The sequence below is a fragment of the Electrona antarctica genome (assembly GCF_951216825.1).
Source record: "Electrona antarctica genome assembly, chromosome: 14".
In the NCBI taxonomy this organism is placed as follows: Eukaryota; Metazoa; Chordata; class Actinopteri; order Myctophiformes; family Myctophidae; genus Electrona; species Electrona antarctica.
In genome coordinates, this window is record NC_136795.1 from 13,760,249 (window position 1) to 13,772,748 (window position 12,500).

General features: G+C 43.9%; 1 protein-coding gene across 1 annotated transcript in view; it reads right to left on the reverse strand.

Moving 5' to 3' along the window:
• LOC306936981 (microtubule-associated serine/threonine-protein kinase 1-like) overlaps positions 1–12,500 on the reverse strand; it is a gene marked incomplete at its 5' end in the record, with an annotated part of 60,807 nt that overhangs the window by 41,822 nt on the left and 6,485 nt on the right. The window contains one exon of the mRNA XM_079520648.1: positions 8,282–8,313. Within this exon, the coding sequence (XP_079376774.1) occupies positions 8,282–8,313 (32 nt within the window). The remainder of the gene's footprint in view (positions 1–8,281; positions 8,314–12,500) is intronic.

The following is a 12,500-nucleotide window of genomic DNA, read 5'->3' on the forward strand; positions in this document are numbered from 1 at the left end:
TCATGTTTTAGGGTGCAAAAAAATCACGGCACCCCATCTTTAAGAATGGAATTCAATTCACTGTTTTCTTGTTGGCTCCCCACCATGAACGTGCTCTGTACTTGGACCACAGAGTACATGGAAGCTGACAGCAGCTAGATCTATCGAGTGCCAAGTTCAATTCAACGGCACTGAGGAGCTCAGGGTTTTCAAAAGGAGCTCCTAAGTGAAGCTCAGAGAAAAAGGGAAAGGAGCTGGCGAGAAGATCAAAGAGCATCAGAGAGCCATTAGTCAAGGAACTAAACACACAGAACGAACGCCCTTACTGAAAGTGAGGGGAGCTAATGGGAGCATATTGTTCTTCAGCCGTGGATATTGAGTGGAGACCCCTGGGGGGGACGGATAAAGCACTCTCAAAGACAAGGCTCTCAGTTTGGGGCCACGGTGCGTTGGCCCCTCCCCTGACAGGTCTGTCTTGATGTGCAGGTTAAGTGGTTGGTAAGTGGGAAGTGAAATGGCGCTCGAATGTGCTTATCAAGGAGTGTCTGTGCGCATGTGCGATTGTGCGTGTGTGCGAATGCATGCACACACATGCGCGCGCACGCACACAACAAGTGCAGTTTATCCTCTTGTCTGCAAATGACACCTGAGCCATCACACCTGATGGACCACACTCACACACACGCACAGTGTCGCACATGCACACACGCATGCACGTGCATGCACACACGTGTCCTCATTTTTCTCTCTGTTCTTTCGCTCCACTATCTTCACATTCTGTATTCAGCTCACTCACCCTCTGCATTAAAACAGCACGCACGCACACACATGTGCAGACATACATGTGTGCTACAAAACATCCCAACGTCCCCTTTGTGAAACCAGAAAAACAAGAAGGAGGGTCCTGGGTGATAAAGAGAGAGAGAGAGAGAGAGAGAGAGAGAGGAGGAAGGAAGGAGGGAGGAGAGGTAAGAGGCGGTCAAAGGCAGCGTGTTTGTCTTCCTTGCGCACGTAACTCGTCAGCTGGTGTCTAATGAAAGGAGAGTTGCTAGATATCCCCCAGGGCCCTGCACATGCATGTGCTCACTCTCTTTCTCCTACACTCCCTCCCTCCTGCTTTTCCACTCTCAGTTGTTTACCTCGCTCTATCCTTTTCACTCACTCTTCAGGTCATGCTTTCCTTCCCCTCGCTCCATGTCTACAGCTACAGCCAGGAAAACGTCACTCGGTCCATCTGCACCTGCTGAGCTACACGACACCCAGGTGACCGCGAGACCAGTTGTTCTCAACGTCGTGGGGGCCAGGGACCCCCAGAGATCTTTGAGGGGGCTCCAGGGGGTCCCCAGCTAAACGACAGTTAGGAATCTTGACAGTTGGTTGAAAATACATCATCAAATGGGGGTCTGTGGTCTAATATCAAACTGGGTGTCCTTGAAATGAAAATGGTTGAGAATCACTGACGTAGCCTATAACTATTCATAATCCATTAATCTGTCACATTTATAGGCGGTCTTTATGGAGCCATAGGCTATAGCACAAGTCCTGCACTTTACCATACAGTGTTGCACAGCTTACACAGTAAAACCTTAGTGTTCATTTAACGCCGAGAGTACAAATGGGACCAAATGGACCCACCACCACAAGGGTCCATTTGGTCCCATTTTGCACATTCTCTGAGTTGAATGTTCCATGTTGAAAATGCAAATAAAAACAGTTATATACAAATAGATAAACGTACACAGTATAGAAAGATGTACATATACTGTATACAGACAGACAGTACAATAGAGTCAGACCATACAGGTAGAAATGACTAAGGGGTTTATTAAGACTGCATGTGTTAAAATCACAGGGCATAAAATGGGGGGCGTCATGCGAAATGCTTTGCAAACGGCAACGGTGCACAATTTTAATAGCCGTGTGAATGATGCATCTACCATGTTAGCTGTTAGGATGAATATAAAGCCAAGTCATAAATACTCTGATTATTAAATACTGGAATTTCTCACGGCAAGCAGAATGGGCTCAATGAAATAGATAAAAGTTTAATGTTGCAGCTTCATATGTTTACCCATGCAGCAGTCAAAAACAGCAGTCCAAAACATACTTTTTAATAAATACAAAGAGAACACAGAGAAGCATTCACATTTTGGTGTTGTATAGTTGTAAGTAGCACGTTATAAATGTTAATATGATACATCACTAAACTTGTTAGTTCATTACGAAAAAATAAATTTGATTAATTTTCTGTAGATTCTGTGCCTAGGCTCCCATTAGCTCCCCTCACTTTCAGTAAGGGCGTTCGTTCTGTGTGTTTAGTTCCTTGAAAAAAGAAATTTGATTAATTTTCTGTAGGTTGATTTATTTTTTATTTATTTATTTAAATTAGTTTTTGGCTTTTCTGCCTTAATTGATAGTATCAAGTGGAGATTGACAGGAAAGAGGGAGAGAGAGAAGGGGAGAGACATGCAGCAAAGGTCGTCATGAACGGGACTCGAACACACTGTCAGGCCAGAGCCTATATGTGGCATGCGCCTGGACCACTAGGCCAGCCAGCGCCCCTTCTGTAGGTTGATTAATCAATAATTGTATTCATTTAGACCAAACAGTGTCGTACAGCAAAAGCAGGCATGACATTATTGGCATTCTGTAAAGCAACAATGCAAATGTTAGAACGAACCAAACTATTCAAATGAATAGAAACATGAAATTAAACATGTCAGGATGTTACAATGTGTTTTTCACAGTGACAGTCACATCATGCAAAACAAAATCCTCCCTCAAGCTTTCAAGTGTGCTGCAAGAGTTTCTAAATAATATTATGTGAAAACTATAATAAAAGTGGGACTCCTAATAAGACTGAATCAGCAACAGCTTCCCTCGAGTATTCCTGGGCTCAGGTGCATTGTGGCGAGACACTCCGCCATAATAGGTGCCCCTGCCGAGTCAATTTAATCCCTGACCAGCAATAGAGAATGAAGTCCCACAGAGGCACTCGGTGTGATGCCCACTACTGCTGCTGCTGGCTAGGGATGTGTAAATGTGTCCAAAATGAAAATCGATTTGTATAATTCAATATTAACGATTCATCGATTAATCGTTTGGTGGGGAAGGGGGGACTTTTTTTTTTCTACAAATAAAAAAGAATCTTCCCCCCAAGGAGTACCTAAGCCAAAAAAGTTTGGGAACCCCTGATGTAGATGATTAACAATAATTTTAGCTCTTGAGAGTTAATAAGGGTCCATTTGTTTACTATCTCCATCTTTTGGATGAGGACCACTGGTGGTCCCTGGACCAGTGTTGAGCCAATTGATCACCATAGCAACCCCAACCTGGGCCTGATTAGGTAAATTCCCAACACCTGCTAAATCCTCCAAACCTGTATCTTGATTGGAATCAATCTCCACTCACACTCAGTCACTCACACTCCTGTCAGTCATGCAGCTACACAGACACATCCCAGGCACACTTTGGTAGGCCTATAGCCCTGTCCTGTTTGGATGACAATATGGCCTTTCCAACAGATTTTCATTAAAAAAATAATAATAATAATTTTTAAAAAAACGATGATTGATTACTAATTGTAATAATTGATTTCGGGTCCTATTAACGATTATCGATGAATCGATTAATCGGACCCATCCCTACTGCTGGCCACCATTAAGTAAACCCTGTGTTTAACTTTTAATGTCAACTCCACTCTTCAAACCGCTGACATTAATGCCAATTCAGTCAATTTCGGCACAGAGGTAAACAGCAAAGACAGTGTTATTTGAAATGAAGAAACAGAACATACCACGTACCAGCGATTCAAACAGACTACAAGTACAGTTTTAAAGGTCAAATGCCAACAGTAATGACAATAATTCCTATACCTGAATTATTAATCTGCCTTTGAATGAATCACACAGTGTTGGTGATTCAGACATACTCATATTCGAGTACACACACTCGATTTTAAGGGAGTGACTGAATTATTTCATGTATTGTTCTCTAAAATGAAGACTTTATTCAAACTACAGCAGATGAACCTATGGTCCTGTCTCAGGATCGATTACAAAGTGCCAGACATGCTAAAATATCCTTCAGAGCGATGAAAGGTCCAGCTTTCCCAGCAGCCCCCTCCCCTGATGCTGCCTGCCTGACCCAAACTGGTTTAGTAAGGACGAAAAACATGAATTGATTTTCCCTGCTTCACTCAGGAAATCCTTTAACCTGAAGATTTACCAACAGTGTTACAGAGTCGATTCCTTCAAAATAAGTATAAAAATAAAGCAAATAAAGCAAATACTACCGACCCTCAAACTAATGTTCACATATATTATTATTATTATTATTATTAATAATAATAATAATAATAATAATAATAATAATAATAATAATAATAATAATAATAATAATAATAATAATAATAATAATAATAATAACTAGAAAAAGTGCCCTTCTGGGCACAGGTCTCCACCAGGAGGATAGGACTGTGTGAGATGTTTGGCAAAATGTTTAGGATTAATATAAACATGTTTTTTAAGCATTTTGTTCCAAAAATGTGTTTTGCAAAAATCAACCTGTAGGTGGCGCTATAACAGGCCAATGTGAAAAGGGTGGGATATATTCCTCAGCCTAGTAAGAAAATGTGTGAAAGATTTCACGTAAATTGCATGCTGCGTTCATGATTTGAGGCTTTTGTTCAAAACGGGGCAATCTTGCAAACTGTGAAAGCCAATTATAGCCAATTAGGATGGAATATGAAATATCGGACAGATCCGACTTGAGCACATGACCATAGAGATACTGTGTAACGATTTGTGAGATTTTTGGACAGAATCTGGAGGAGTAATATCAAAAAATGTGTTTTACAAAAGTCGGCCTCCTGGTGGCGCTATAAAAGGCAGATGCGGAAAATGCAGGTCAAAGGTTTGTCCTTGGCCTCTAGGGAGTGTGCATGCAACGTATCACGCAGATCGGTGCAGTTTTAGGTCAACAATGTGAAAAGCTGCCTCATGGTGGCGCTATAACAGGCCGTTCTGGAAAATGTGGGGCAGAGGTTCATCGTTGGCATCCAGGGAGTGTGTGTGCAAAGTTTGGCATTGATCGGGCCAACGGTGCCGGAGATTAGCTGATAACGGACGGACAGAAGGACGGACGGAAGGACACACACACACACGGACGGAGTGCAAAACATACTCTCTCCCCATGCCTTCGGCCTGGTGGAGACAATAATATGAATGCTGGAGTATATGACTTCTCACATGCTTTGCATCGTCCATATCGAGGCTCGGATGCATATATCTTTACTTAAATAATAAAAAGGCACGTAACACATTCTGTGCTTTTAACTCACAGCACTTAAATGTAGCTTCAACCTATTACACGCCACTGTATGACAGTGTGCGTGTATTAAGTTATGGACACTTACAGTACATCAGCTTAAAAAGTATACGTCAAACAGAAATCACTAAAAATCTGAGTTAGCTTTTGTCGTGGTATGCTACTGTATGCTACTGTGTGTATGCTGTACTGTACATGCAGGCTGACAGCATGAAAGACCTGATATACTGTGAGAGTATCAACCTTTCACAAAAAGCTACTCAGAGACTCTGTGGGCACACTCAGCACACCAGGGCAGAAATGTAAAACCTGCCGTGATACGCACACAAACACACGCACGCACACACACACACACACACACACACACACACACACACACACACACACACACACACACACACACACACACACACACACACACACACACACACACACACACACACACACACACACACACGTGTGCGCGCACTGACGTTACAAGCCACTCGGACAACATGAGCCTCCTACTAATGTTACGCATCCACTGTGTAGCTGCAAAGAGATACACACACAAGGCACTGGTAAAAGCCAAGTGAACGCTTGGAAAACAGAGAGGTTGAAAGCAAAGCGAGGAAGATAAAGGATGAATAGAGATAACGGCAACTGCCACACCCCACAGTGCAGCGCGGCCCGGCGGCAGCCCTGCTCTGTATAGGTCCTCTGGCTGTACCTTTGTGTGCGGCGGAACATGTTGCTGGCGATGGTGTAGCTAGACGTATGTTGCCGTAGATGGTGTAGCTACTGTAGGCGTATGTTGCCGTAGGAGATGGTGTAGCTAGGCGTAGCACCGAGCAACAGTGGCGGCCGAATGTCGAGGGAGAGCAGTCCGGACCCTGCAGAGTTCCTGTGTCATCGCGATGTGGCGCAAGGCGAGGCTCTCGCTAAGCCCTTAGCTGTGCTCTGGTGTGAGGGACCGTCTGCTTCTTGGGCAAATGTGGCACCGCACCAGAAGTGTTATAAAGAGAGAGGCATGAGGAGGGACTAGGCACGTAGGGTGGCTCTGTCTTTGACAGCAGAAGGAGGCAGGGAGTTGTACTGTCCCAAGGGCAAAGTGCCATGGCACAGAGGAGATGATTTGTGTGTGTGCGTGTGCATGTGCGTGTGTGTGTGTGTGTGTGTGTGTGTGTGTGTGTGTGTGTGTGTGTGTGTGTGTGTGTGTGTGTGTGTGTGTGTGTGTGTGTGTGTGTGTGTGTGTGTGTGTGTTTTATTGTCCTCCTGTACGTGTGAGAGATGAAAAGCAACCAAGACATGGGAATGAATAGTCCTTCATCACTGCGGGCAACAGAAACCATGAATGAATGAAGAACACGGAGGAGGGTATAGCATGAAGGATGTCAGAGAGAGTTGAACTATGATTTATAGACGGGGGTCATGTAGTTGCTATTGCGTAACAGAGTTAGAGCTTGAATGAAGTTGAGCAAAAAAACTAAAACACACACACGCGTGCACACACACAGCACACACACACATCTTAAACGGTATACACACACACACACACACACACACACACACACACACACACACGCACACACACACACACACACTCAGGCTACACGGCGCGCCCATGAAGAGGCACGTGCGATCAGTGGAATGAACATGAAGCCATCTCTGATGAGCTCATGGATAATGCATGATTGTCCAGAGACAGAATGAATCCAGCCGGCACTGACTGACGCACAGAGGGCTGACAGCGAGACGAGGGAGAGAGCCAGGAAAATGGATAGATGGATGGTAAAACGCAACCTCAACTCAAACACAGTGTGTGTGTGTGTGTGGGGGGGGGGGGGGGGGGGGGGGGGATTATTCCGTGGCCTCATTTCATGTCTGATCAACTGTGGTTGCTAGAAGTAAAGAGATGGAGAAGACGGATAGGACAGGGAGAGTGGAACTGTCAGAACAAAGAGGGTGTGGATATAGCGGCAGTGGCCAGTGCAAATGTACGCACGCACACGTGCACGTACTGTACACACACTGATGTGTCCGTTTTGTTTTGCAGGGGACACAGGGGGTAGATAGAATATCCATAATGAATGGTTCATGGAAAATGACCAAGATATTCAGAAGGCTTTCTTCAGATATCAATACAAATCCAATGTGGAGTGGGAACTCATTGGCAAAAATACAAATATGACATAGTTTTGCTTTAATAGACCTCAAAATGTGATATTGTAACAATATTATTGTAACAATATATTCTTTTCTAAGTGAGTAAATGCAAATATTAATACAGCTAGAACCGTCAGATAAGTTCAGAAAATGCATCCTTTAAAACAAGAAATAACAAATGTCGCAGATATATCACGATATCGACATATTACTGTCATAACATGTTTATAGTCTTCATGAAAAGTGTCTCATCATCAAATGGGTGAATTATACTTGGTTGTGCTGGTGCTGGTGTCATGCACTGAAAATAGACAAGTCTAATCGCACTGGCAAGTCATTTTTAAAGTAACTTACACTTTAATAAAGAGAGAGAAAGAAAAAGGAAAGAAAGATTACCACACAAACTATACTCTGCTCCTCTAAGTACATATAGGGGCGGAGAGAAAGGTGAGGTTGAGAATGAGGAAGAGAAACAGAGAGAGGAAGATGAAAGCAACAGGAAGAGAAAAGGCTGACAAATAGAAGTCCTGAGAGAAATTCACTGCCAGAGTCCAACACTCTGCCGGCCTCAATCACAAGAAATCCCTGTAGACTAACTCCCTCTTCAACCGTACTTCTTGAGGATCCCCACAGACCTCCTCAATAGCGTGTCGACATGCAAATCATGTTCAAATGAGCAGGAGCACTGAGCTGCTCTCAGCCCAGGAGGAGAGAGGGGAGGGGAGGAGAGGAGAAACATTCCAAACACATTGTTCTATCCGTATGGAGGTCAGGGCTGACCAGGACAAAGAGAAAAGGGGGGGCGTGGAGGGGCTGGGGGACGACTCACCTGCTATTCTTGCGGGGAAGTGGCAGATCCTTCTGGAAGAAAACACAAAGACAAAGAAAAGGAGAAGAGATCAGGTACTGATACAGGTACACCTGGTACAAGTAGACATCTTATTCTGGCACACACGACTTGGCACAGAATATAACAGATAAACATCTCATTCACATAAGAAACAACAAACATTGATCTTTACTGAGGTCACTTATCACCTATAGAGTCAATGCTGCAAAAATAAAAGTCAATATTTATGAGGACGGCTAAGGCATCTCTCTCTCCTGAGTGAAGTGAGTGCAGATGGAAGGAAGGAGAACATTGGCTTATGGCTTGGAAGTGCAGCAGGCATTCTGCACTGCATGAAAGCCAGTACCCATATCAGCACTGTGCCAGGCATGACTAACAAAACTGAGAGAGAGAGACAGAGTGAGACAGAGTGAGAGAGAGACAGAGAGAGAGAGACAGAGAGAGAGACGGAGAGAGAGAGAGAGAACTGGGACTTGATTTAGCTTTTTGCCTGGAGCCCTCGCCTTCCAAAGTGTGTGTGTGTGTGTGTGTGTGTGTGTGTGTGTGTGTGTGTGTGTGTGTGTGTGTGTGTGTGTGTGTGTGTGTGTGTGTGTGTGTGTGTGTGTGTGTGTGTGTGTGTGTGTGCGAGCGCGTGCGTGTACTCAATGTACTCAATGTACTCAAGTCATGTACTCAATGCGTGTACGCAATTCCACACTTACAGCATGCAATCGCACTTATGAGACATGACTGCTCTACTTCTCAGGCAAATGTTATAATAATATCCCATGCCACTCTCTTTGAGGAAATAGAAAAGAGCTAAGTGCAGGAACCAAGGAGAACAAGCGCATGTAACGGTGAACTGTTTTAAGGTACACTGCAGCATCAAGCAGCCACAGTTCTGAACCATACATCCTTTCTGTGCCCACTGCATAAATTAACCCTTGTGAAAAATATTTTCATGTAAATATTACAATGCTAATGCACGGAAGTTTCAGTTAAATACACACAGATTTGGTGAAGAGGGGGAAAAAGTCCTTGGGGACTCTGGTGAACTAAGTATATATAGGGTTTAAGTGGTTAATGTGTTGGCTACTTCACACCCACTCCTGTGACACTGTGGGCCAGCTCAGTCAACATGCTATTAGCATCGATAGCCAGACCACCACGGTCAATGCAATTATTAGATTAACCTTCAGATAGTGTGCAAGTGTGCAAGGGGTTATGCCTGTGTGTGCCTGCTGGAGCGAATGTGTGACGCACATATACGGTATGTGTGTGCATGTGGGACTGTGCAGGTCCGTGTATGGAAAACATAAAAAGTTGAGTAAATCATACTCTTTCTGTTCTGGTGGCAATTAAACCGATATATTTTATTCTATAGGATTAAATCTCACCAGAATATACTCTCATTATGTTTCTTACCATGTATCCATCTAAGCTGTCCAGTCCCAAGAAGATTAAAATGACTAAGGAAAGGAGAGTGGACTATATGCACTCTCCTAATAAATAAAGACCATGCAAAGAGAATGACTGGAAACCCCCTCCTTTAACCTGCCGATGGGAAGGCTGGCAGGCTAATCATAGATTAGCTAGTTGTCCAGCTAAGCCCCATGGCTTTACATGTTAGCGGAGACAAATCCCAATTTACAAGGACGAGTGAATATTCACCCTATTGATTGCGCCTTCACTTTGTCCTTCATTGATCAGGCTAATTGACCCTGAGCTATCAGAGCCTGTTAGAAGATGACTTAAAGACAGAGGAGGTGTGTAGAAAGCCATGGGAGAACCTATAGCGATGGAAAGGTTTACCATCAGAGAAGGGGTAACATCAGAGGACTAGAAGGGGTAACATCAGAGGACTACCTAGCTAATAGCAATGGAGACATTTACAGAGAGATTTACCCAGAACCGAACAAAGGAGAGGAGAAGATCTACTGTAACAACTGGGAGGTTTACCATCAGACCTAGCAACTAGGCAGCATTTCCACTGTTCGCACACAATATCGACGAAGGGCTGTTTTTGCACAGATAGGCCAATTGTGATTAAAAAAAATGATAACCAATGGAAGGCGAGCATCGATCGACATCAATCTTATCAGTGGAGCAAAAGCAGAACAGAATCCAGGCCTGTAAACGTGTCTGTCTGTCTGTCTGTCTGTCTGTCTGTCTGTCTGTCTGTCTGTCTGTCTGTCTGTCTGTCTGTCTGTCTGTCTGTCTGTCTGTCTGTCTGTCTGTCTGTCTGTCTGTCTGATGACGCTCCAGCAGGCTCCTTAATGTTCATGCTAGACAATAACACATCCTGCACGCACTTCAAACAGCATGCAGCAGCCGCCAATCAGCAGCACAGATATGAAAGAGATGAACCGAGCACGGTCTGACGCATCTGTCTTTACTGTCCCTTGTGTGTCCTCACTGGTCTCTCAAAATATGTCACGATCTAGAGAAGGAAATGGTGTGACTCATACGTCAGCAGCTGCTTACCTCGTCTCTGAAGCTACATGTGTTTCCTGACCTTGTCTAACACGTCTTTTTTCCCGTCCTTGACCTACATATGATGTCCCACTCTTAACCACCCAAAATAGGGACGCAAAATAGCAACCCCAGGGTTTATGAAAAGATTGTGCCATAAATGAGGCTAATCGACTTCTCACTCTCTGGCAAAACGTTTCAGAAGTAACCATATTGATAATAATAAAACGGTAACAACAATATCAGTAAGACGCCTAAGGGCGAGAAGCGACCTCGCCAAACATAATTTAAAATAATTTGAAATACACGTGAGTCTCCCTACTGTAGTAGTAGCCATCACAGGAATATAAATGATATCTGGACAGACAGGGCAGCTGAATTATGAGTTCCTAAATTAGACTGTCGTTTATTAACCTGAGATGGAATTCCATCACAAAAATGTAGAAGCTTTACATACAGTACATTAGATATATAAATATATTATATATATATTTCTATAAATACCTATCTGTTCAGTCGGACAGTTGTAGGCTAGGTAGGGATTATGTGCATTATAATTTACTAGGCCTACTTTTCTGTGTTCCGATTAAGATGGGCAGAAAGCAAGCAAAAAGGGAGACAGTGTATGGAAGGCACAGGATGAGAGTTGGCTTTGGTGGGTTTCGACAGGATAAAAAAACAACACATATGTAATAACAGGATGGGATTCAGAAAGTGTCTTTTACACTTTTAATTTCTGAAAAGGTCGCATCAGCGGCCGCATGGTGTAGTGTGCAATATATATAAGTACTCTGTGACTCACCGACAGCAGGAAAATCCAATTTTCATTTTCCGCTGACGTTCTTCTCTAATAATAATTTCCACCAAATGAATATACTATCACTCTCAGACTCAATGAAGAGTTAGTGCATTAGATTATTATTCAAATGATATCCAGCAGCTTTCCTGTCATAATGAGACCTGACTGCGGTGGATAGATGGCAATTTTCTCCTTAACTCATTATTCTCTTGGGTCGTAATTAGCATGTCGGGCTGCCAAGCTTGTTGCACACCGCATGATCGGGTTTCTCATTTACTGTAAGAACATGCAAGGGGCTTAAAAAGCACCCAAACAGGCGTGTTCAGACGAGGCCCCGCTAATGAAGCCTGATGTTGGCTAAGGGTGACTGAAGACAGATGGGAGCTTCTGTCACCAAAGTGATGCTCCTGCCGAATTACAGATTAGGAAACAAAACAATTGCACGCTAGTTTACTCCCTTTCCTGACAGCAGCTCCTGCTAAAGCAGATGGTTTGGGCCAGGCTGCGTGTTTTCTGGGGTGTGAGCTGAATGATGGAGTTTGTCTTTATGTCCCTGGGTGGGGTTGTCGAAAGGGCCTTTCTGTGTGGAGTTTGCATGTTCTCCCCATGTCCCCTAGGGTAGGTACTAGGTATACCTAACAAAAAACATGCAGTAATCCTGGTCTCTAAACTGCCTCCCCCTGGCCAGCCGCGGGGCCTGATGGAGGGGAAAGGAACTGGTCGGAATAACCACGCGCTACGTCCTACCGGGGAAACTCCCCTCTGTCAGGTGAAAAGAAGCGGCTTGGACTCCTCATGCATCGAAGGAAGCATGAGGTCAGTCCATTGCTCTCCCCAGGTTGTCAGAGGGAGTGTAGAGCCCAGGATTACATTAGATAATTGACACTGGTTAAAAAAAATGGGTTACAAATTCGTGGGATTAAAAAAATGATTCTTTACGCCACTTTA